Genomic DNA, 27,695 nt, shown 5'->3' on the forward strand with positions numbered 1-27,695 from the left:
AAAAAAAACCCTTTTAAAATCGTGTATGAAAAGTATACACATACATGTCTATTTTCACTACTTTGGGAATAAATTAAAAAGTATAAACACGAATCCTGAAGCCCCTTTTTTACAATTACACGACAATTATTTAGTAAATTAGAGATCTTTCAAGACGAAAGATATTAGAATATTTCTTAATGTATTTTTTTATTTATTGCAATGTATAACGAAGAAAATTTTTAAGACCCCTATCAAGTCGAATTTATACAAGGTGGTGTTGATGGCGAATTTAGATTTTCGCCGCGGTACTTATTAATGTCAAAATGATGTTTTTTTTTGTAATATTAATTCGCCTGGTTTACAACAAACACATCATTTTGACATTAGTAAATGCGCCATCAACACCACCTTGTATAAATTCGCCTTGGCCCCTATTATGATTCACAACTTTTAAGATAGTTGAGTTGTAAGTTGTAAATTGGTATTGCGGGACACAACTCAACTCAAAACGTAGTTGTCTGTTAGTTGTCTAGCACTAGCAACCGCGGGCTCAACGGTAAAACATAATTCGTAACTGATTTCCGTTAATTTGCTTTTTTAATTATTTTAATATCATCAACATATCATAATATTATGAAAATAACAAAATTTCTATCGAATTTCCGACTTTTTCAATGGCTACAGTCAACTGAAAACAGTTGATAATTCAGTTGTATACAAGTTGAGTTGTCTCAGAAATTATTATTTTTTCTTATCAGTTTCCATATTAGTTCTCAAAACGTTTGTTTTTGTTTTGTTCTCTAGCTGAACGTTCAACAGAAATGTTTCTTATTTGATCCTCCTTGAAAACGTTCTCGATACGTTCGTTCTCATTGGGAGAGTTCCTGAAAGTTTGATTCTAATTATGTTCATATTAAGAACGTTCCTGAGAGTTTTGTTCGCATTTTGTTCTTTACGTAAACGTTCCCGAACCGTTTGTTATCATTTTGTTCCCGTTCAACTTGCTCTGAATACTTTTGTTCTCTCTTGGCTATTTTGTGGGAACGTTCCTGGCATTACATTTTGTCCTCGTCAAGAACTAAACCAAAACTGGAACGCGTTCTTGGTTATGCTTAAAAGGCTTTCGCGAAACTAGCTTTTCTTAACCTTTTCTTCCATGTAGTTGTTCTACTTTTTCTCTCTCTGTGAGAGAAATGCAATTTTGTACGAGTTATGTTCCTACGCTTGTCAAAAAACTGTAATTTACAGTTAAAACTGTGAATCTGGCAACATTGAGATGGAGTAAATTTTTTTTTAAATAATACTTATTAAACATTATGACCGTTGGGATTATTATAAAAAAAAAAAAAAATGACCCGTAGCTATAGCCAAAATAATGTCTCTACAGTTAAAAGCAGCTTTTGGACATGACTCTCAATGGGATATCTGTGCAAAAAAAGCTAATTGCAGCACTAAAAAAACAGCCTTGCCTAATTCTAATTCTAGTGGTGTATCGCCTTAGAAGAAAAGTTTTTAACGAAATCCGCAATAAATATACATATATGAATGAGTACATTTCTGACACCTTGCTGTATGTAATGCAATAAGATATATTCTTCAAATATGAACTTCACTTACTCTCCAATCAGCACAGAACAAGCGCTGTGTAGTATAAGGCCGGAACAGATTTCGGTCAATACAAACGAACCTTCAGCAAATGCGCAATTAGTTGGGACTTTTGTTGAGTCGACAAAGAAAACACGGCCATTTTGTAAACCGATGGCAACTCGCTCAATGTTGGGCATGAAGACTAGACTTATCAAAGGAGATTTTATGGCTGGATCCAGCATGTATGAAAAAATATGTTCATAGTTTGTTGTGCTGAAAAAAAAAAATTAAAGTTTGAATGTTTCTTACACTAATATGCATCCTAGAATATTACACCTTTCTTCTAGCTTTCCACCCTAAAGCTCTTTTATTATGTAAGACATTGATTGTGTCACAAACTGGGCTAGGTGCGATTTTATTCAAAGGTTGTTCTAAGTAGAGTCCAATTAATCGGCATCGGCATCGGCCGTCCGGGTCCGACGAAGCATGGTCGCCGAAAGAAATTTCGACCCTGTCGTCATGCTTCGTCGGATTGGACAGTGACCTCACGGTTGACCAAAGCTTACTCACACCAGAGGTAAAGTTACAGGTCTTCAGATGCTCTTCCCACTTCTTCCGCTTATGTACGCTCACTAGTTGCCGAATCTCCGCGTTGAGATCCCTGATACGGTGTGTGGGGAGCGCAGCGAAGGTGTTTTCAGTAAATTCCGCGAAGCCTTTCCAATCGGCTTTAGAAAAGTTTATATAGGTCCGGTGTTCCGCCGGGTGAACTTTGCTTGAGTTTTTTCTACAAGTAGCTTGTGGAACAAACCTATTATGTTCGGTTTCGCCCGAACTTATACTTCTTTACTTGTTATGAATAAGGTCGTATTGAATATAAGCCCTCGATATATAGTAAAGGTGCTCTAAGGGTGGAAATCTCATAAACATTTGGTGATTCATCTTAATATATGTACCTACTTATAACATAATTCATAGTATGCACATACCTATAGGAATGTAAATTTCCAGCCGAATCGCCTATCCAGATGCAATCACCAATTAAACAACAAGAAAGCATATTTATTTTATGTTGACACGCTATAGAACTTGAACGCAGACTACCCGATTCATTATTTAACTCCGCACGTGACGAATTAACCATTTGTAAACGATTCATACACATTATACTACTGGCTTGTAGAAAGCTTCCCGAAGGCATAATATCGAGTATGTCGATACGTGAATTGTAGGCCGGCAGCCAAAGCTCAAAACCATTTGTCTCATCTTTGGTAAAATAAAACAATAACAATGTATGTAGATCTAACTAGTAGATAACTTACCCTCTGCTGTGGCAAGCATGTTAAATGCGCCACATGCTACCTTTTCATTATGGGGCAAGGCAATGGCATCTAACAAGTGTATGCACTCAGGAGCGGTTAGTATTGAAACAATTTGACTGGCCGATGGGCGTTTCCGCGGCAATTCGTTCCAGCACAGAACCATCAGATCGAGACAATATGAAGGAAATTGAGCTTCACGCTGGGTAAGTGGTGGACGACTACCTTCAAGGATACACTCTTTGATTGACTCATGACCTTCGAAAGGTTGACGTAAGCATATTATTTCATATATGAACATCCCAAATGAAAAGCAATCAACCTTTGGATGATCAAAAAACATCAATCAACTTTGCAATGTCGTTTAAGTCTCATAATATGTAGGTATCTACCTTTTCCGTATACTCTTCTTCGCCATTGTAGCGGATAATTTCAGGCGCCATAAAACCTTCAGTACCGCCAAAACCCTTTGATCCACTTGGTGCGGTTTGACGACTAATACCATAGTCAGCAATTTTTATTTGTACGCAATTTCGTGGGGTATCTTCACTGCAATCAAAAATTATTTACCAAAATTCTTCTTCCATCTCAGTACGGCCTTACCTATGGGGCAGTGGGAAATCCCAAACCAGCACATTCTCTGACTTTAAATCGCGATAAATGATACGACGCCTATGCAAGTATTCTATTGCACGTGCCGCTTGTAAGGCTAGAGTCTGAAAAGTGTGGGGACCAATGTGTGCACCGCTTCGTCGATACTGTCGTAAAACTGAATCAAGTCCGCCCATCGGTGCAAGCTCTAACACTAAAGCTAGTGGTTTGATGCAAATACCCACAAGGGGAACAATATTTTGGTGCTTCAAAGTAAGCAATACCGCTAATTCTTGTCGTGCAGTACAATACGCTTTACAGGCATGCTGTAATGGATCACGATCCCATTTGCCCAATGCAATTTTATATGCCATCAATGCGCTCTGAAAATACAAAAAAAAAAAAAAAACATTATACGACTTATTTAAAAAATAATAAAACAAAATTATTATTAACCCACTTCCTTGGCTCTGGGTCCAGGTGGGACAGGCTGGAGCATTTTCATAGCCACTGCTTTAAAGCTGCGGGCTGATTTTATTTTACAAGTTGCCTTAAATACAAAGCCAAATGCACCTCGCCCCAACAGTGAACCTTTAATAATGCTGTCCGCGTTAATGCTATATCGATCGGGTATATCAGCGAATACCACATCAGGTGCCAATCTAATCATATTCATTTCCAAATGTACGGGACAAACTATTTTATTCTGGTTATAAACAGATAGTATGCATTCTTCAACCATCCAACAGTAGCAAATATTTGATACATCGTGCTGTTCGTAGATAGGGTGGCCGTCGACGGATGTATTACGAGAAGAGGATGCAGAATCAGGTCCGACCCCTGAATCAGCATCCGAAAGGCACAAAGAATCCTTGATAAAATTCAAAATTATATGGCATTATTTGAAGAAAACTTAGATTCTTACCTCTGATTTTCGTTCACGCCACAATGTTGTACTCATATATGCCGAAAACAAATTCATGGCACCTTCCTCGGCACTCTCACCGAATTTCCCGGCGCGTCTAGTCACATTCCTACTTTTGCCGGGAACATCTGCAGGACTACCGCCGTCGTCAAGCTTTCTGTTATCTACACTATTGCCAGAGAATAGTTTTTGCAAACATTTCGGGCATAAAACCAGACGAGTGATCAGGAATCGTCCCTCTGAGGTGTGGACGAATCGTGTACCCAACGCTGGATACCAATCTTCAAGCAACAAATCGATATGATCTACTGCCAGCGCCAGTAACTTTGAAACTATTGACATATTTGGTTCCATATGTGCAACGAGCTCACGATTACCAGCAGAAATCTCTTGATACATCTCAATATTGTTCAGGGGAAAATAAATTTCCAATATGCCGGAGGATGATAAATTTACATCGCTCCACAAACCATCCAGCTTTAGTTTGAAACGATTTGTCGGACTTCGAAATGATTGAGTTGTAGAGGTTGACTTAAATGGAACTTCCCATATTTTAAAAAGTAAAATTTGATTAAAATACAAAGATACGCCAGTTTGCCATAAATTCCATTTTGTGTCTCGCTCCAGATAGTTGCGCATGTCGAATTCCAAACATTTCTAAATTAAAGAGAAAATTTTTTTACTCTTTAAATAAATAGGGAAGACTCTAGTATCTAATCCAAGAAAAGGGGTACAAAAGTGGTATCAGTGGAAAGATGTGTTCTCCTGATTCCAAGTACAGGTATATGTAACTTTCACCTGCTGCGCAGTTATATTTACATACTAGGGTGTTCGATTATTAGACTTTTTCCAAAACCGGTTAGACCAGATATTTGCTTGTAATTTACTGAGTAAATCTTGCATTGCAACCAATTGCCGTCATCCCTCACAAATGACACCGAAAATAAAGCCATTAAAATGGAGCCAATGTTATTTAGAAGTACATGTACTCTTATTTGCCAATATATGTATTAAACATTCTCATTTATCAAATACATACACTGTTTAAGTGGAATTATTGCGATTTGTTATGGAACTCCTCAAATGTATTCGAAGAAGAATTGCAAAATTATTCTTAATTTCAAAATGCAGACTTACATTATTTGTGGGAAAATAAATTGATCTGATGGCGTCGGTTATCTGCTCATCGGCTAATAATCTTGTTAATATACGAGACCAAAATCCGGAAGGAAAATATGTCATCAAGAGAATACGCCTAAGGCCCACTTCAATGTCTTTCGAATTATCTATATGTGGCTCAAATGTTAGATTATTTGTGCTGATTCCATTCGAACAATCTATACCAAAATTACGTGCACGCGAGCGTTGAAAAGCCTAGACGTATTGAAAAATTAATATAAAATAAGCAAATGCGTACATACACCGCCCTTCACTTGAATAGGTACATTTTACATATATGTACAACGTTACATCATTTTACAGCCCTGTGACCAAAAATATGCGGAAAATTTTTATTATATTTATGGATAAGGGCAATATTAATGAAAGTATACCAGATATTTATGTATTTTCATCTATTTTAAAAATATGTTCAAACTAATGTATCTATCCAAGTTAAGCAGGTTGTGCATATGTAAATGAAATTATGTACATACCATAACGGTGGTGCCCGTATTAGGTGTTGAACTTTCATCAAGTGGTAAAAGGGATGGTATTAGTAACGTTCGTGAGTCCCATGTGAGTGCTACTTCAAATTTATTCAATAAACTAAGAATATAACTGTAAAATAAAATAGCACTTAATTATATATCTTTCAATAGTTTTGCGTTTTAAATATTCCAAGCCACACATACCTTCGATTGTTTTTATTCTGTGAATTTATATTGCGAAACAACAATGCCAGATCATCCACTTTCATAATACCGGTAGGAGCGAAAGGATTGATTTCGCGTACTGTCACCACATGTGCCAACATATCGCACAGCCATTGTGGATCTAAAAAGTAATAGTCGCGCAAGGTTGCGTCGTCATAATGCAGTATCACACCGTTATCGTGCAAAAACATTGTGGCTTGATTAAGTTCTGCCGCGTCGCGAAAGCTTTTGTAGTTATGCAAACGCATTTCTTCGGTAACAAGTTTTCGAAATTCGTCCGCATCAAGTACTGGGTCTGCATTAGCGGTACGTAAACTACAAGCAATAACATTGACTATATCCTCTAATGCTATGTAACTAGCAGGTATCTTTTGTAGCAGAAGCGGTTCTTTAGACCCGGGAGAACGCAACATAAATGCTGTGTCGTAGATTATATTGGCCAATAGACGTATGTTGTGCAAGGTGCTAAAATAGATTTGTTCGTAAACCGGTGAAAAATAATGGCTAATAGTATAGGACACAAATATTATAATGCGATATCGGTTGTCGAGGGACGATATAACGTTCCCACACAACTACATAGAAATGGATTACTTTTAAAATGCCCAAGTTCTAATTTACATACCAGTGCTAAAAAAAAAAAGATTATTTAAAATTTCGACAAAAGCTGATACATTATTTTCTTTTATATATATTTTAGAGTTAAGTGGTTCAAGATCAAGATTGCAAATAAAATCACCTAAAAGTATAACAACGGCAAAAGCCGTTTCTTTGCCCTATTTTAAACGAAAATGATTCCCTTGCGAATTCTGAGTTGTAAGGTTTACATTATATTGGCTTAAAATGTTTAACTTTCAGTGGATTCAGTGTTGCAGCATTTACTTGTGTGGGTGGCCTTTAGAGCTAATTTGGCGTAATTTAAAAAAATTGATTGTATTTAATGTACATTGACAAAGGTAAGTGGAAGTAAAGTTAAATTAAATAAAATATCTGCCCAAATATTTAACCCTGGAAGTGCTTCGCGCTTTGCATTCTCTGCGGGCTTGTTAATTGAAACGACTAAGGCCCAATTTCAGATGGCCTATTTAAGTAGAGATTGTTGATTAACTTCCATTATTCATTTTTAGATCATACATTTAATCTGCACTTAAATGGTCAATATTGGCTATTTAAATATGAGATATGCAACCCTGTGTTTGTACCAAACAACCAAGATTGATTGGTAGGTTGTTTAATCAATCCCACCAAAAAACAATCAGCCGTTCAGCACAAAATGTAAACAAACAAGCAAATGCAACAACAATTTCAAGGAACAAGCAGCATCGCTGCCAATTGTTTGGCATATTTAAACAAAGCTGATCTGAAACCCAACGAAAGTTAAATGGCATTTAAACAACAATCGACAATTAAACTGAAGTGCCATTTAAATATTCATTTGAAATCGGCCCTAACACTAATTTTGAATTTAAATAACAAACAGTTAAAAACGAAAATACATTTTACTAGTAAACTCGCAAGGCGTTAAAACGCACAAGATTTCATTTCAAAAAGCTAAAAAATACTCTCAATGTTAGTCAGAGTTATACTCAAAATGTATTCAACAAAGTGTGATTGATTTTGACATTGCTCTCATAAGAAGCAGGCTATAATGTCAAATTGAAATGAATTGTTAACCCATTTGAAAATGTGTTTTTTTTTTTCAAATTTGAATTAAAAAAATATATATAAAAATACACACAAATTTTTCAAGCAACAAATTTTCTTAATAAACGTGAAATTGTTAATAGATAAACCGCCGAGAAGAGCAAGAAAGTACATTTAAGTTTGGTAATAAGTAAATACGTTCGACTTTGCTTAAATATTTAATGTAATGAAACCAAGATGAAACGGAGCAAAACGTTTGAACGGTGCGCTGTATGCAATAAGTCAGGACACGAAAATAGCGCGGTGTTTTAAACCACCTAGTTGCGAATTAAGACAGCGGCGATGGGAAGAAAGCTGTGGTGTTGTACTACGTGATTCATCTCGCGTTTGTGAAAACCACTTCAAGGAAAGTGATGTCCAAATCAAACACTTTCCAACGATCTCGTTCATACCCATGCGCAGGCCGATATCCATACGAAATAACTGATACAAGTGAGGATTTAGTACGCGATCAGGATACATTCTTTGTTGATGCCCAAACTCAAACAGACGACTCTTTAGAATGCACGTTGCGAACAGAAATATTTCGGCTTACCGAAATAATTAAACCAAGCAAGCAAGTATGGAAGAGCTTAAATTAAAACCGCTCGAAGCAAGGTCTTTAATGGAAAACTATTTCACATGAAAAAAAATTTATTTCAAAATTGTTAGAGTTAAGCTCACATATAAAATTGGTAGAAAATGGAAAATCATACTTTTATAAGTGTCGAATAAGGTTATGCAATTCACTTCCGAGTTAATTTCAACCCCTGCCAATTTGAATTCAAAGCGCATTTTATTGAAATTCACTCGGAAGTGAATTGCAGAACCTGCCTATGGTAAGTTAACTACGTTTTACTTTTCGACCAGGTGGAAATCCTTTTCAAGATGTATTTTCAAACTAACAGCTTCTTAAATCTCTTTCGGCTGACATTGTGATACACATGAGCTTCAATAAACTGAAGAACTAAGTTGAATTTCATTGTTCAAACAAGTGGCAACCCTACTAAAGAAAGGTCAGATATAAAGAGTTTTCAAACACATTTCGATTGATAAACATCCTTTAATAATTCATTTAACTTATTAAAAATTAAATTTAAATTTAACTTTTTAAACAGAGGACAACCCTCTTAAAACCTCTCAAAAAATTCTTAGTGCTTAACTAAATATTTCTTAACACTCATTCGTTTGACACCCATATTTCATATAACCTGTGTAATAGTTAACTAAGTTCAAGTGGCAGTATTTTCAAGTTAAAACTTTATTCGTATGACATTGCGATACATATTTTAATTAACTGATGAATTAAGTTGAATTTGATTTTTTAAACATGTGGCAACCGCGCTTAATATAGTTCAAAAATGATTCTTCAAAACCCCCTTTCCAAGCTTTTTAATATGACACCTCACTTGGGAAAATCGAACGAACGGTGCAGATATGATGGCATTGATTATTAAATAATTTGGGTTTAATTGTTCAACAGGAGGCAACTCTTTTCGAAAAAAAAAATTAAACCAGCTTCCACATCTACAGACCAAGCGCATTAATTTNTAATAATTTGGGTTTAATTGTTCAACAGGAGGCAACTCTTTTCGAAAAAAAAATTAAACCAGCTTCCACATCTACAGACCAAGCGCATTAATTTGACACCTCAATTTTGAAAACCGGGCGAACGGTAAAAATCTTTTGTCCTGAACAAAAAATCTCTTCGCGTTTTATATGCATATGTTAAAGGTCTGCATCGTAATTTATTTTGCTTCACTGTGAAGTTTTTTCCAAATATGTAAATTACTCATACTCTAGCAAAGGGGGCATGGAAGGAAGCGAAGTGAAGATGTTGAGCGCTGTGTACACAAAAAAAGTACTCAAAGAAAATATGTTCCGGCGAGAAATGTCGGCGCTTTTTTTTTAATATAAAACAATATTTTAAGTATATAGTACAAATTTTGAATAAAAAGAAATTTTATGTTTTTTCATAACATTATGTGAAATGCTAACATTTGAAAAGAAAAAAACTTCATGAGTATTCCCGTACTTCCAATTATGATTACGGTGAGTGGAAAGAGCCCAACAAGCTAAAATTCAATGTGTTCAGTGCAATCATAGTTGCCAACTTGGTGCTTTAAGCACTAGATTGAGTGCTTTTTGAAAATTAAAGCGCCAAAAAAAATTACTTAGTGACTAGTGCCTTTTTTAGTGCTTTTTTTGAACTAATATTACTCCGAGATAGTTAAAGCCTGAAATAATTTAAAATATTATAAGCTGAAGATGCGGAATTTGCAAGAATGTTCAAATTTAAATGCACTAAAATACAACCATGATTGATAAAAAGCTGAAGTTGCAAACCCACCTTGTTGAATTCTATTCGCGTTGAAAATGCTAGTACGCAGGTAAGTTAGGTATTTCTTTTTTTCTTTTCTAATTGTTTGTACAAATTTTGATTTTTTAACACCTGAGTAAAACACATAATTTCTTGGTACTGAATCCAAATCTGGCCGTACAATTGCTCTAGTACTAGAATTTTTAGATATCCTACCCTCTGATTGCCAAAAACACGGTTTTTGCGATATTTGAGGTTATATAACGAAAACATCAAATTTTTTGCTCATTTCTACTTAGGGCATTATTTTCGTTCGTTGCGATTCGATTTTTCTTTCTCGAGATACACTAGTTTTAATAGTACTTCGGTATTACGTCGTAAGCATGAGTCATCATAGCATGTGTAGAGGCTATTCAATCGTTATGATCGAAAACGTTTTGTGTATTGATTTATGTATGTATTCTTGTAAATATTGTTAAATTTTTGCTTTTGTTAAATACAAACTGCTACGCATGTTTTGCTTTTGATAAAAAAAAATTGGTGCTTCTAGTTTGGTAGAACGCTTTTTTCCAAGTTTTTGGTGCTTTCCGAAAATCAAAAGTTGGCAACACTGGTTATAAGCATCGTTCACTTGTGGTGGCTGTATTTGCAAGACAGCGCGCTATGCGCTGGTGTTCAGTTATCCCCTAATTTCGTTTAGGTATCGATACTACTAAGCCAACGCCGCTGCTCAGTCATATAAAGCAGCGGTATTGATTGAGTATGAAACTGTTGACGATCAACCAATGCCAATCCCTGCAACATACTCAAGTACTCTGCAAAAGTGGAAAGGTGTTTTATGTAGCAGAGCACTGTTGAGTAACATTGCTCAGTACCTCAAATTTATGATGTCCTCTTTTTTTGTTTCCATCTTTTTAAGTACACTAAAATTTATGTTCCATTTACTCATGTACACTTGTGAAGAGTATTTCGGTAGGTATATTTGCAGTGCTTTAGTATATATAGATGATTAAACATTTAAAACATACTTTTTCTCTGCTACATATAATAAACAAAAAGGTAAATGACTTCAGAGAGAAGTACGAAGCCAAACACGATTGCTGTTAGTCAAATCGACTAACAAAGCACGTCCAGGGTTAAAACAATAGGCTGATTCTACAATTAATCTTAATTGCTTAATTAGTAATCAATTCCTTTAGTCCACAGCAAGGAATTAATTACTTTTTCAAAGTTCCCACGACAGGGTCTACGTAACCGGAACGACCTAGATACATATCAGTCCGGACTGTTGCTGCGTTCTCTTGGACTAAACCCTGCATATCCAGAAATATGCACTGACTTAATTGTGTATTAATTGTGTATATGGTACCCTTAATGGTACACCAAATGGCGTCCCTACTGAGGCCTTTAGAGTACCCTTACTGGTATCCTGCGATACAAATGTGAATGCCGTATGCTTGAATTCCGAGCCCTATCGGACTGAATATCCTACGTCCTATGAGTTTTATAAACCAATTGCAATCCTATGGTCGCCATTAAATTTTGATGATAACACTGTAAGAACGCTAAAAGGACACAAACAATAATAGAAATAATAAACATTTACATTTCATTTTCTTTAATTTACATACTTTGCCAGGAAATAAGGAAAATTACTTTTAGAAAAAAGCTTCAATTCTCATATAAAATTTTAAGACTATCGATAATTTCTTCATGATCCAATTATCGGATCTAAACAAAATTAGTATGGGACCACCCTTAAGGTACCACCTTAATAATAATAATAATAGATTGGCGCATACACATATGTTAGTGTTTGGCCGAGCTTCTCCTCCGATTTGTGGCGTGCGCCTTGACGTTGTCACACAAAGCGGAGGGGCCTACAGTTTTACACCGACTCCGAACGGCGATTGTATTTTTATGAGAAGCTGTTTTTCGTGGCAGAAATACACTCGGAGGTTCGCCATTGCCTAGTGAGGGTTATAATACCTATGCGCAGCCGAAGGCCGCCTACGCAGAAAGGTGTTCTCTGCAAAAGGTGTTCAGCTCCTCTTCTTCGGCAACACAGAAAGGAGAATTCTACTTAGTGAGAGTTTTAATCCCTAATTTACTTTGAAGAAAGAAACTTGCCCACCATTAAGAATAAACCGCAAGGCTATACCACAAAAAGATAGTGTCAAGTACCTTGGGATGACACTAGATAGAAAACTTACCTGGAAAAAGCATATAGAAAACAAAATTTCTCAAGCGAAACTAAAACAAGCTTCAAGGCTTGAATGGGTTATAGGACACAAATCTAAATTAAGCCTGGAAAACAAGATGCTGATTTTTAATATGATGATTAGACCATGTTGGGCATATGGAATCGGGCTTTGGGGCACAGCGTGCAATTCCATTTTGAACAGACTTCAAAGACTGCAGTCGAAAATGTTACGCGCCATATGCGCAGTACCATGGTACATAAAAAATACGAATATCCACAAAGATCTTAATGTAAACATAAAGGGCTAAACATAAGAGGGCTAAGCACCAGTTATTCAGCACGGTTAATTAACCATCCAAATCGACTAGCGAGAGATCTTCTTAGCCCGAGATACGCAAGAAGACTAAAAAGAAAGGAATTTTCCGATATTATCAAATGATGAGTAATATAATATATATGGATATCCACGATATATCAATGTCGGCTCTGGAACTCGTCATTTCAGACCGACTACCCAACACTAGTGTCAGTGCGGCTCGGAAACTCGTCCGTTCCGACCGAACACAGCCTACTGGATTGTAATTATTTAAATATAGAGAAGCGAAGGCGCGGCGTGGAAACTAGTCCTTTCCACCCGCCCAGGCAGTGCGGCTCTGGAACTCATCCTTTCAGATCGCCAGTGATCCTGCTGCCCGGAATCTTCTACATTCCGACAGCCGCAACAATGGCACTAAATATATATGTAAAAAAAATACAAAATTTCTAAGCTTTGCCGCAGAAATTTTAAATTTAATAGTAGTTTGTAAAATTTGAAAACTTATTGTTAGTTTCGAAAGAAAGATTGAATAAATAGATACATATTATACCAAAAAGGAAAATATTTTGCCATATATGTACATACATACCGTCGTTTAAAGCACAAAACCTCGTAACTGACATTTGTTCCAAAAAAGATATTTGCACACCGGAACCCCTTGACACCAAGCCCATATCCATTTATACTTAAATATCGGTACTTAGATATAAGAAGAAGAGATAATTAGGTATAAAAGAAAGGACCGTTTTGAAATAGGACTAGCTGTACTCTCTCCTGCAAAATCTTGGCCACCTCACATACGAGGTTATGCATTTCCGAGATTCGCGGTTTTGTACTTTAAACGACGATATGTACATATCTAAACATATTTTCGTACATAATCTATTGACATACATACATTCAAAGATGTTTATGAAAATATAGGCATGTATTGTATAGTACACTCCGAGCGTTAGGGACAACACCCTAAAAAAGACATTTCAGGGCGCTAACAGTATTAACTTACCGGCAGCTTATCTCTATTGAATCGATTACTCGCGGTAATCCAACTTTTTCTGCATCTGGTATAGCGATAAATTTTTCGCGTATGATTTGTTGCAGTTCTTCTGCCTGTTGGGCGGTGATCGTGTCTCCAACTGCATCGTAGTGCGTTCCAACAATTATGACAGCAGAATTGGGTGCGCGAGCCTAAAATTTGGAGATCATAAATTACTATTTTGGTGAAATCCTTCCAAATTTGGTAGAACAACTTTCTGATTTTAATTATATAATTATGGCAAATCGTTAAAATTTTTAATACACAAAAAAAATTTTCAAAGGCTATTTCAGATATCCACGGGTTATGTTGAATACCCTCTATCTGCAATTTTCATAATTTCTTTCTAATTTTTGAACCCTATTTATTGGAGTATAGATCATGCAATTATCTATAAAACTATTATAACACTTCTGGTGGCAACCCTACTAATAATTTTTTTTAATGAATAATCCTATCAAATTAAGTTCAATTTTTAACAGGTGGCAACTCAGTTTAAACCTAGCTGATTTTTATTTACTTTGATTTGCTAATTCTTATTTAAAAAAAAAATAGCAAAAATAACTAAAATTAAACAAATGACAGTAACTGTGCTTACCTCCCTTATATCGCATTTAGAAAAGCCTAGTAAAGACGAAATAATAACAACAAGAAAATGTGCATCAAAGTGTATGGCGGGACGGGATTTGATTTGGAAGATTGCCAAGCGCAATAATATTTAATCTTGTACGGAATTCCAATGTTTAAGTTGTTGGTGTTTTGTGATTTATGCAACAATTGTTCAAATACAATTTTGGTCTTATCTTTTTAGATATGTTCTTTTTAATGAATATAGTACCTNTTAAAATTTTTAATACACAAAAAAAATTTATCAAAGGCTATTTCAGATATCCACGGGTTATGTTGAATACCCTCTATCTGCAATTTTCATAATTTCTTTCTAATTTTTGAACCCTATTTATTGGAGTATAGATCATGCAATTATCTATAAAACTATTATAACACTTCTGTTCATGGGAATTACCATTTCAGGTGGCAACCCTCCTAATATTTTTTTTAATGAATAATCCTATCAAATTAAGTTCAATTTTTAACAGGTGGCAACTCAGTTTAAACCTAGCGGATTTTTATTTACTTTGATTCGCTAATTCTTATTTAAAAAAAAATAGCAAAAATAACTAAAATCAAACAAATAACAGTAATTGTGCTTAACCTCCCTTATATCGCATTTAGAAAAGCCTAGTAAAGACGAAATAATAACAACAAGAAAATGTGCATCAAAGTGTATGGCGGGACGGGATTTGATTTGGAAGATTGCCAAGCGCAATAATATTTAATCTTGTACGGAATTCCAATGTTTAAGTTGTTGGTGTTTTGTGATTTATGCAACAATTGTTCAAATACAATTTTGGTCTTATCTTTTTAGATATGTTCTTTTTAATGAATATAGTACCTGTTTGCGATTTGAGTCAACTAGGACTGAGTATTTCATGTTAAAGTAAAACGATGTTAACTTAAATTTAATTTTGGCAATTTATTTATTTCATTACACAGACAAACTCGTTATCCGCGATTATTCGATAAAGCTTGTATCTCTGTTTATTTGCCACTCCTCTTAGACTTTAAACACCACAATTTCAGGTGCTGGAAAGTGCTGGTTTTGATGAAATTTTCTTTTTTCCGGCCTACTAGGAATTTTATTTTCTTCGAATAATTCATTTACATTTGATCTCGACCGAGAAAAATTTTTGTATTTTTGGTTTGTTGATTTGGGCCAAATTCTTGTAAAATTTGTTCGTTGGGTTGGAGCTACTTCGGCCGGTGAAATAAAAGCGAAAATACGTTTTCCTTTTCCCTGCTACGCGTTTCGCCGCTTTTTTCCCGCGCCTTCTTGAGACTATTTGGTATTCAGTACGCTGTCTCACGGCTCTAGTCTCAAAAATAAGTCACTAATTTGTCAGCTGGCTAAGAGCGGGTCACAAAAATAGAAGTATGCTTTAATATCATACAAATGTATTGAAAAAAAATTATTTTTTTGTTTTTAAAATATTAAAATCTAAAGATTGCTAAAAAAATACTAAATAAGAAAAATAAAAAATACTAAATAAAAAGTCCTCTACGCCCGAGGAGGACTTGAACCCGGACCCTCTCGGCTGCCAGCCTAATGATTTGACCACTCGGCCATTGCGACTCTTTGAGCGGCATACATAAACGCTATCAGTTGATTGTGTTTGCTTTCACCACACATTTTTGGTGAACTTTTTCCGACTCTCTCCTTCTGAATACCCAAATCGCCTCAAGTCACAAAAATAGTCACTAATTGCTAATCTCAAATTTAGTGACTTGAGATGAGACTGAATTACTGAATCCCAGGGTTAATCACATTTCACAATAATTTTTCTCTTAGCACCACATCATTTGGCTACTGGTTTTTACAATTTCCATCATTTCATTTGTTTTCACAATTATATATATTTGTCTCTTATTACTGCTGCTTAGGCCTTGTTAGTGTTGTCTACCTTCACGTTATCCAGCTGTTGTTGTATGCGAAGGCTTTCTGGCGTCATTCTCTTCTTTTCTCCTCTTTCGATTGTATTTGCATTTGTATTTTTGCTTTTAAATAGAGAATGCTCGATTCATAACCTTTCTTGTTGACCCAACTTGATTTTTTTTATATCGATATTTGCCACGCTCATAATTCAAAAAAAAAATATATTCAATTTTTAAGTCCATTTCTGTCAGTTTATAATTCCTTGCTATTAGGAAATNCGATATTTGCCACGCTCATAATTCAAAAAAAAAAAATTTAATTTTTAAGTCCATTTCTGTCAGTTTATAATTCCTTGCTATTAGGAAATTCTAAATATCAATTTTGGGCATTTTAGCTTTTGTAGTGAGTTAATTATTTCAGCGTTGCCTTTTTAAAAATTACAGTTATATAATAGGTTAGCGGAACAGTACCTCGAAGTGAGCGATTTTTTTGTAAAGAGCTTCGCCTATCTTATACCGTACTTTGTGCAAAATTTCATTAATCTATCTTCAATAGTTTTCGAATCACAAAATTAAAAGCAGCTAGATTGGCCAAATCTTACACTGTACCCCGTGACGAGCACGTTGGTATATGCTTCATTCTACAATCGCACCACGGCAACATAGAGTCTATCGTTGTCAAACTTTAAGCAGCTGCTCTTTTTTATACATTTGTGGCAAACGAAAAAGCCGCTTAAGTCGACTTAAGAAGGTACTGAGTTATTTATATATGCTATCGTATTCTTCAACTACTATTCCATATGTATGTTAAATCCCCATCTCTAGGCTATTTAAAAAGTTGTAGACGAACATATTTTGGTCTCCCCATAAGGTTAACATTACAATCCAAATTTTTAAAACGTTTTTTCTCGGATTCAGGTTTTTCGACTTGGGCGGTTATTGCTTATGACCACAGATATATCGATGGTTCTGNTTGTGGCAAACGAAAAAGCCGCTTAAGTCGACTTAAGAAGGAACTGAGTTATTTATATATGCTATCGTATTCTTCAACTACTATTCCATATGTATGTTAAATCCCCATCTCTAGGCTATTTAAAAAGTTGTAGACGAACATATTTTGGTCTCCCCATAAGGTTAACATTACAATCCAAATTTTTAAAACGTTTTTTCTCGGATTCAGGTTTTTCGACTTGGGCGGTTATTGCTTATGACCACAGATATATCGATGGTTCTGTGCAATAACGGCACAATTCAAAATTCAAAAAACAAAAAAACTGTTGCTAGTGTTAAGCAATCAGCTACACTTATAAAAAAAAAATACAAACATTAAATAAATTAAAGAAAAATTGCCAAAACTTGCTCCCGGTTTATCCACATGTATTTGGTCACTGTATATTCGCTTAAAAAAAATCTTTGAAATCGGCCCAGTATTTTAAGACTTTTCGGATTAGAAAAAAATTGTCCTATATTGGCCTATAGCAAAATCGGCTGCCTGCTAAACCAAATTTTCTCCGACTGTTTGCTATCGCAATCAGCTAAATCTAGTCGAAAAATAGCTAAACTGGCGACACTGAACCCGTACCCGGCCGTTTTTGATCCGAGTTCTGAGATAGGGCGTTACTCCACACTAATTCTGAGATAAGGTGTTTTTCAATAAAATTCTGAAATAGGGCGTTTTTCAATCAAATTCTGAAGAAGGGGCATTCTTGAAAAGTTTTCTGAGATAGGGCATTTTCGGACTGGATGCCGAGATAGGTCGATCTTCTCTCTGCCACCGAAATGAATTTCAAATAAGCATTTTAAGTTGCAATAACACATATTTGATATAAACCTTAAACAAATACTTGAAAGATGTATGATTTTTATAAGTTAAAGAAGCAACTTTAAAAGAACTCCTCCAAATGGCCTTTTGAAGTACGTCCTATCAAAGCCTTTCCGGGAGGCCTTCCATGGGTAGCGAAAGAAGAAGCCCTTCAATTTGTGCCACTCCATATAAAAAAGAAAGGAGAAATGAATGTGTAGAGTGGAAGGCCTCTTGACCCTCAGGAAGGCCTTTCGGAAGGGCTTTTAACTCCTGAAATTATCTACTGGGATATTTGGTTCTAAATATGAACCAAATCGGACTATAAAAACGGGTTTTTCGAATATCTCGACGTCTGCGCCACCTATCGGATTAGCTCATCTTTCGTATTGCATTGTCATCGGGTTCTGAGCCAACTGTGAAGTCTCAAATCTCTAGGCCATCATACTTACATACATACATACAGAGCAAGTTAAATAAAAGCTTGTAAAAAGCAGCCAAATCGGCCTATAAATAAGTTACACATAGGACTTTTATTTTTTTCGCAGTAGACCTTCTACTGGAAATGCACATATATACATAGGCAGTCGGAAAACGGCCCTAAGTCTCGCCATCTTTTATGGAGCTTTTTCGAAAAATCGAAAAAGATGGCAAAAACGTCACCTTCACGTTAAAGTTATGTAATTCTTAGAACATACATGCACTTTTCGAGATCGATTATTATAATTTTGGATGCATACCTTAAAATTAAATATTTAGAAGCCTTCAACATCGATTCATTACGATTTTGAGCCAGCGTTATCAAAATTCAAAATGACGGATACAATATGGAGGAAAATTTTCATTAAAAGTTGTTAAATAGTGTAGGTCGAGAGTCCGCATTTTTAAAATTTCGATTGGTACTAGCAAAAATATGGTTCATTATGCTCTAAAAAAAAATCTGTGTAAAATGTGAAAATTGTTGGTCAATATCTTAGGCTCGCCCAAGTCCATCAAAGTTCAAGTACTAAAAAAATTTATTTCTTAGCATTTTTAAAATTTCGATTGGTAATAGCAAAAATATGGTTCATTATGCTCTAAAATAAATCTGTGTGAAATGTGAAAATTTTTGGTCAATATCTTAGGCTCGCCCAAGTCCATCAAAGTTCAAGTACTAAAAAAATTTATTTCTTAGCTAACTTCGATTCTCTACGAAAAAGGTCCATATACCAAATTATGGAGGACTAATACTATCGAAGATTATTGAAATTTTATTAAAAAAAATGTATAAACTAATTTATTTATTAACTTTTATTTTTTGAGCATATTGAACTTTGATCGATGTGGGCGAGCTTAGGATATTTATTAAATTTCACACAGATTTTTTTGAAAGCGTAATGAACCATATTTTTGCTATTACCAATCAAAATTTAAAAAATGCGGATTTTCGGCCTACGCTATTGTTGAACCTTCATAAGACTCCAAATGACTGAATAAAATATGTGTTCTCTCCTGCTACGATGCCACGACGGGACTACAAATTAATTTAAACCCTCAAATTTATAAAGTTAGCTAAACTATGTAATATATTTTTGCCTCTTTAGTTTTACGGTAGTTACAAACTGCTCATAAGCAGATTTACACAGTCTTCGTCGATATTTCAGCAAAATTAACTAATACCTGTATACACGCTCCCACGACAGTCGGGTCTACGTAACGGGAACGACCCGGATTTATATTTGGCCAAGGACTGTCACTCCAGCAACAAAACTCTTTGGGGAGCTTGTATGCTGCTACAACAACAACATATTTCAGCAAAATTAACTAATACCTGTATGTTACCGAGCCATTGGAGTATTTCAGTAAGTCCTTTATGCCCATCCGTTATTTTCCAAAGTACCAAATATAAACTACGTTTCGATAAAAAATACTGATGTGTTGCATAGTATCTGTAAAAAAGCGATTATTTTTAAACCACACAAGTGAAGCCGAAGCCAGCAATGTTTCAACGCACTCTTTTTGGCCACCAAAATCCCAAGTTCGAAATATTACAGGTCCATGTGAGCCGGGCGATTTCTTACGCTTTTCACATATCCAGGTCCCAATATCAACACCAACCGTCGAAATGTTTCCGGCACAGTTCGACTTTGGCGTATTACGCGCATGTCCCATGCGTCTGGCCCAATGGTTTTCTGAGGCACGTGATTTCTGAGATCCACCACCTTGGCGCAGCAAATCTAACAGAGTCGTTTTGCCTATGCCTTGTACGCCTACCACCATCAACTTCATGCGCGCGTATATCACGGAATTCTCATAAATTGACTTCAAATATCCAATTATATCCATTGTCTTATACTTCTTACTTTCGATCATCGATTTAAGTGGCTCCTGAAGCATACAGCCGCGTGTGTTTAAGTTCCATAGGCGTGAGAGAAGACCAAGATGCGGTGGAAGATCGGTGATATTCACATTACCACTTATATTTAATACACTGAGACCACTTAATTCATGTAATGAAGTGGGAATTTCCTGTTAAATAAAAACTATAATAAAATGAGTTCAAGTTTTAAACTTTGTCATGTTCTCACTTACCTTCAAACAATTGTTGCTAATATCCAACATGGATAAGTTCGGAAATATTATCTTGGACTTTGTCACACCCACAACACTCCAGTCTGCATCTTCGGATTCGTTAAAAAGCGTCGTTGCATCATCAGTGGATAACTGTATGCGAGTCAAGAGATTATCGGCTAGTATAAGAGTGCGTAACGATTCAAGTCTTAAATGACGTCGATGGCGACAGACGCTTTTAAGTACTGTGCTGCGGAATGAGATTGTTTTCCCACTGCCCACCGGCTTAGAATACGTGGATGCGTCATCCGTCGTATTGGTGGAACGATCCGAACCGTAGCAAAGCAAATGTGGGTCGAGATCACCGCTGATACGCGGCAAACTTGGCCAACAAGAAATTTCATTATGACTTAGATCAAGTTGCTTCAGAGCTGAAGGGTAGCCCGTCACATGTCCCATAGATCTATAATAATACATATTATTCATAGGAGTCCGTATTTCTTCTTATGTGCATATATTTTTACACACCTTAAACTATTATACGACATGTTGAGACGTGTCAAATTAACCGCCAAACAAGGTAGCACCACAGGTATGCTGGTAAAAAGATTATTAGCGATATTTAGGCTATTTAACTTTGAGACTCCCTCTTCTTTCTTCGGTTTATTCCACTTCATGTCATTATCGGTTATATCTAACGAATTAGCCCAAACATTTCGATGTATCAACTGATGGAAATTTAAATTGCGTGGCTTGGAATTGCACGCTTCTGAGGATTCGATATTAGAAAACGGCTCCAATTCCAACTTCTCTAAACTGATGTGTGATGTTGAGGACTGTTAAGAAAAAAATACTGGTCAAACTGAAATGCATAATATACGGGTAGATACTAAAGAGCTAATCAAGTGGACTTATAGCAGTATTAAATTCATACAATTGAAGTGCACAGAGAGAATACAGAAAAGATTCGAAATATAGCTAAATATACCGAAAAAATTTCGTTAAGTAAAGAAAATATCGGGCAAATCCCGAACGGTTTCGAATAAATTTTGGAACCTTAAATCCCGAGAAAATCTCGAAAAGAACCGATAAAATTCTATTTTTTATTCAAAAAAACAAAATTTTTAAAAATGAATACCTATTTTTATAAATTTTCCTTGTCATATAAAAAAAAAATCGCAAAAGTCGTCACCAAACCATTTTTTTTTTACTCAACCTGTACCTCATTAGACTAAAATTGTATGGCTCTTAAATATTTGAAATTTTGGTGAAAACTTGTTGAATTTTTTATAAAGTTTGAAACTTTTCATTTATATGGTGAACACTTGTTTGAGTCACTGTATGTGCATATATATGTACTTAAAATGCACGCGCGATATTAAACAACTCACCTGCATCGGTAGCACTGGTAAGTCCTTCAGCAAATTAAATGCTATATTTAGTTCTCGCAATTTTGGTGCTTTCCACATGTCAAACGGCAGTTCTTGCAGTTTGTTGTTTGAGATATCTAAAATGGTAAGCGAAGGCAAGTAAAAAATGTCGGCAGGTATCATTACTAGGCGATTATCCTGCATGAAAAGTTCCTCAAGCACCGGACAATTGTACTCATATTTTGCACTATTCGGTGATTGCGCAGGAAAAGGTAGGCTGGCGATTTTATTCTGTGCAATGTTTAGATATCTACAAATCATTTAAAATATTACTGAGTAAGTATTTAGTATTTATATGAAAATGCAAATACTTACTTTAAACTAACCAACTTAAAAATTTCTTTAGGGAGGACACTGAGGTTGTTATGCGACAAATCAATGCGCGTTATGGCTGTCAGCGCCACTTCATTAACCATCGGGTGTCCTTGGAGTTTGGGATTAAGTTGTAGGACGCCTTTAACGAGCCAGTTAATACTATAAAAAGAAGATGAATAAATTTTATCTTGAGCTTATATTTAGATTAGATAGAACTTTCCTTATCAGAATAGCTCAGAAATAAGCTTGAAAATAGAGTCCGACCGATTAATCGGCATCGGCTAGTATCGACCAAAAGAATCGGCATCGGCATGGACATCGGCCGTTTTTGGCCGGTTCTTAGCCGATTATTTTTACTTAATCTGCACTTCATTCTATGTTATTTACTTTTTTAATTGCTTTAAAGTATAAAATATTAATGCATCTGAGTGTCGTTGCTATGATGTACGGTGGCGAGAATGTAAGTAGGGAAGACACATTTTAGCAAGTTTGGCTATTTTCCTTGTTTATTTGTGTTTACGAACGACGAATTTAAACAAATGTTCATCGAAATTTGAAACTGTTTATCAGACTTTCTAGTTTTGTTTTTTTTTGAGTACACAGTTTTTTAAATTTTAGTACAATAAAGAGCAAGTCTGAAGTATCTATGACATGCCGTTGATTTTTTTGTTCACGTATTTTCTTCCAAAGCACATTAGGTCAAATTATAACTTTTTCCGTGCGAAATTAATAGCAGCAATATTTGCATTATTTTAATGTAAAAAGATGGCAAACGTTAGAAATAGTGTAAAGCCAGTAAATAAAATGTGAATAAATTACTTGGCTTTCGTAGAACAGACTCTTCTGCTTTTTTGTATGTTAAAATGATGAGTATATGTGTTTAAGTAGTACTCAAAAACATTGTCCAATTAGCTTGGTTTTGACACAAGTTATTTTCTTAACATACTCAACACCCTCCCCCTTAAAATGAGCTACAGACTAAAATAAGTAAGTACATAAATGGGTTCTTCTGGGAATTCCTTAATTAAAAAACGAAAAATATTTACTACATTTCTTGCAGATATGCCTTGAGGAGAGATTTCTAAACCAGTTAGTCGTCATAAAACACTTTATTTTCACTTGAGGTTTCAGTATTCCCAAATTCTCCACCGATATTATTTATATTTAGAATGCAATTGCTGCTTTGTGACACATTTACCAAAAATCGCTGGTAACTTCCTGAAAAGAATACGAATGTTTTTGAATGCTCTATTCACTTTGAGTAAAAAATTTCGAAATTTCAATCCGTCTTTGCGAATCGGCGCAAGTGCCTTTGTAACATAGCCATGGCTACGCTACAGGAGATGAAATGTAATCCAAATTGAGGCTGCTATTTTTTTGCTATCACATACTTCCATTTTCACTATTTATCACCATTAAAATTGACTATTTATCACCATTAAAATTTACTATTTATCACCAAAAAATTTGTGCTGAGCTATTTTTAGCGAAAGAGAGCAAAACCGCAATTTTTGGAGACAGCTAAAAATTCGGAAAAATTTTAGCTTTCGTAGTTTAGCTAAAATGATAGTGAAAGTTAGAATCCGGCTGCTGGTCGACACAGTTGGCTTTTTAATTTCGAAAAGAACTTCATCAGCAAGAAACGCTTATTTTCTTATCTAAATATTTTGGCATTATTAAATGTTTTGGCATCCTTTCGAAATTGCTTTCCATAATTTTCATCTTTTTTTGATAAATAATTGCAAAAAATACGCGTTTTTTCTTCTTCATAGAACTTTCGCAAATATCAGCAGCACCAAATTTTGTTTCAACATGGTTGACAACCGAAAAAAGGTTTTCTTCTTTTCGAACATCCAATCAGCCAAACTTCAAACAACTCGGCTTTTGTAATAGCATCATAGCCCAGAAAAAAAACGTTTTTCTTGAAAACGGCGGCTAAGTAAAATAAAATCAACTCATTACATCTTAATTTATCCATTACTTTTTCCAGTCGAAAGTTAACAAAAGTGTAAAAGCTTACATAAAATCACAAATGGAAATAAATCAGAAAATTTTTGAGGTTATGCAAATAAGTCAGTTTTTTTGCAAACAAATGATAAAAAGTCATTTTTTTAAATTGAGACTCACTTATAGTTTTGTTTTCCATTTAAAATTTTCCTTTAATTATTCGAGCTTTACAAAAAAATGCACTTGAAACTTACAAAATAAACCGGTTGCGCAAACAACGTGTCAATAACGTTGTGAAAATGTAATTTTGGTCTGTCTAACGGTGTCATTTTATTTTACAAAAACAAAGTGAAGCTTATGTTATTTTGGTGTATTCCCTAAAGAATGGCAACAAAAAATAATGTAAAACTGCCCTTACGAAATTAGAGTTTCGCACAGCCAAATGAATCATTTGACCTAATGTGCAAAGTACGGAGAAAATTAGCAACACCTTCCACAAAAAATTGCCAAAAATCAATGGAAAGTCCTACTTAAAATTTGCATTTAAAATTTGAATTAGTGATCTACTGCATATTCAGAATGTTTAAAGAAAAAGGTAGAAATTTTTACTTACATGGTTTTGTTAGATAACGAGTTACACTTTCAAAAAAAAAATAATAAACATTAAATGGACGAAAGGGAAATAGACAAAGAATGCTAAAATTTCGTCACTGTATGTATTGTTACGGTTATCCTTGAATTAATTGCTGAATTCCTAAATCCTTTGGGTTAATTTTAGTGGATTGTTAAATTGTTTACGTTACAAAAATACCTTCATCATTATTTTAAAATCTTCGGTTACGGTTTATTAACAAACTGCATTCAATACAACACATTTATAGTCAGCAGAAACTGCATATTTTTACTACTATGAGTACAACTAGGAAATGTGATTTCGAATGAACTATTTATTTTACATTGAATAAGAAAAAGATTATGGAACAAAGCATTGCAATGATATTCACGCGGAAGCGATATATTTACTACTTTTAATTCAAATTTATGTATGTTTTGTAATGTTATTTAGTTATTTGTTTATGTTTTTCTTTTGTTATTTTAAAAGTTTATCAAAAACATTCTTGAATGAATTTATATTCAGGTAGTTTTTTTTTAAGGAATCGACATTGGCATTGACCAAAAAAAGGGAGTCTGTCGCACTCTACTCGAAAATCTTTTTACACAAATATATCCAATGTGTAGGAAATGTGATTTCGAATGAACTATTTATTTTACATTGAATAAGAAAAAGATTATGGAACAAAGCATTGCAATGATATTCACGCGGAAGCGATATATTTACTACTTTTAATTCAAATTTATGTATGTTTTGTAATGTTATTTAGTTATTTGTTTATGTTTTTCTTTTGTTATTTTAAAAGTTTATCAAAAACATTCTTGAATGAATTTATATTCAGGTAGTTTTTTTTTAAGGAATCGACATTGGCATTGGCCAAAAAAAAAATCTTTTTACATAAATATATCCAATGTGTATCAAACCGTTCCTTGATGCTCATTCAAAAACAAAAAACATTTAAACCGCCACTAAAGATGCGGTTGAAAAAAAAAATAAACGAGAGTTGCGATGTAGAAGGTGTTCGCTCTAAAGAAATGAAAGTACCACGAAACAGAAACGAGCTTCTGGTTGCGCATCCCTCTTTTAAACTCACCGTACGAATGTCAATTGAACATTTGTATTGTTATGCCAATCAATTATGGTTGGCACATTAGGAAACATTGCGCTATACGAAATATTCGTTGTCGATGGTAGGAACACGTTTACTTCAACTGGCGTCGGTAAGCCCTTTTTGTTGATTTTATAATCGGAGTCGGGATGCACGCGCTTCGCTAGCAGACGGCTCAATATTTCCTCGTCATCGGAATTGACGGCTACCATTAGTGCAGTACCACCTTCATCACGAGCACCATATCTTGATAAGATTGAATTAAAATTATGTGCATGCATTACCTCATAAAAGAGCATAATTACCTTAAAAGCAATTCAACCATCGGTAATGAACGCTGCTTGCATGCCTCTGCAATGGGTACGTTACTAAGGCCATAGATTTCCTCCATGCATTTTGGATCATTGTGATCCTCTACTGGTTTAGCCATAATATTTGGATTGGCACCATTTTGCAGAAGTAATGTGGCTACATCAACAAATCCACCACGCACGGCCGCCAAGAGAGCTGTTTCACGAGTTGCACCACAAAGTAAATTCAAATTAACGGGGCACCTTTCGCATTCATCCTCCTCCTACGACATTAAAATCAAACGGCAAAATTAAATGTAAAAGCTTCTTCTTTTTCTGTCACTCACTTTGATCAGATTCTCACCCTCCCCAGATATATTCAGTTTAGCCATTATTGCTTGGATACCGAATGAAATACGCTTACGTGTGGGTGTGATCGAAGTGCTGCTACTACTTTTGTGAATGTTTTCAACGCCGACAGGACCTATCTCTGAGTTGCCAACACAGCCTCCCTCACCAATATTTAAGGTTTTGTGACTCTTTACACGCCACTTGAGTAGTACATTTACCAAAGATTTGTTGCCCAATATACTGGCAATGTAGAGACATGTCTGACCAGTTACATCTTGAGCATTCGGATCGAATGGCAAACGCCACTCCCATTGACCCTCTTCATCGCGATATGTAGCATACAAATATTCCGGGTATTTGAAGTTGATGAGCAATTCGAGTAAATGAATATGCCCGTTAATGCAGGCGGCATGGAACGGCAGCCATCGCTCTACAGTAGGTTGCTGCAAGAGACACATTATGTTAATGACATTTGTCGGCAGGCATATTACACAGGCATGAGTACTTGTATTAAATCAGGAAACCGTTCTAACATCAGTTTTGCGATATTGTAGTGGCCATGATGTACAGCAGCATAGAGTGGTGAATATTTGGTGACAGCGTGTGAGCGACCATCCGCACCAGCGTCCAGCAATCGTTTCGTTATGCTCTCATATCCCGCCTGTGAGGCCCTGATAAATGAAATACATATATATTTATACACATACATATGTACTACGAACCTTGATAAAAAAATTTAGATAGAGAAATGTCATAATGCCAGCAAAAGTCAAATAGCTAACATGGTGACCAAAGTCATTGAGTGAAACCACCTTCTCTTTGTATCATGCTACGCACAATATGTACACTAGACAGACCCAATTTTGCACAATGCCGTTATTTTTTTGAGGCTGATAGCTAAAAACTTTCGAACACTTGTAAAAACTCACCAGACCAAGTCTGCTTGCGAAATTCAAATATTAAC

The 27,695-nt window shown here is 35.2% G+C and overlaps 1 protein-coding gene across 1 annotated transcript; it reads right to left on the reverse strand.

Annotated features, from left to right (window-relative positions):
- Positions 1–2,507: 2,507 nt before the first annotated feature.
- Positions 2,508–27,189, reverse strand: Lrrk (Leucine-rich repeat kinase). Its single transcript, XM_017615911.1, has 20 exons — positions 26,728–27,189; positions 26,396–26,664; positions 26,076–26,336; positions 22,438–22,581; positions 22,069–22,357; positions 21,206–21,513; positions 20,699–21,140; positions 20,121–20,635; positions 19,938–20,055; positions 13,807–13,988; positions 6,258–6,743; positions 6,060–6,183; positions 5,542–5,778; positions 4,405–5,061; positions 3,940–4,350; positions 3,492–3,862; positions 3,281–3,437; positions 2,892–3,210; positions 2,559–2,835; positions 2,508–2,511 (listed from the first exon to the last, which is right to left on the reverse strand). The coding sequence occupies exons 1-20, from the start codon at positions 27,187–27,189 to the stop codon at positions 2,508–2,510; spliced, it is 6,033 nt and encodes a 2,010-aa protein (XP_017471400.1).
- Positions 27,190–27,695: the final 506 nt, after the last annotated feature.

Source organism: Rhagoletis zephyria, unplaced genomic scaffold (assembly GCF_001687245.7).
Source record: "Rhagoletis zephyria isolate East Lansing unplaced genomic scaffold, Rhagoletis_zephyria_1.1 Rzeph_scaffold_01097, whole genome shotgun sequence".
Lineage (NCBI taxonomy): Eukaryota > Metazoa > Arthropoda > Insecta > Diptera > Tephritidae > Rhagoletis > Rhagoletis zephyria.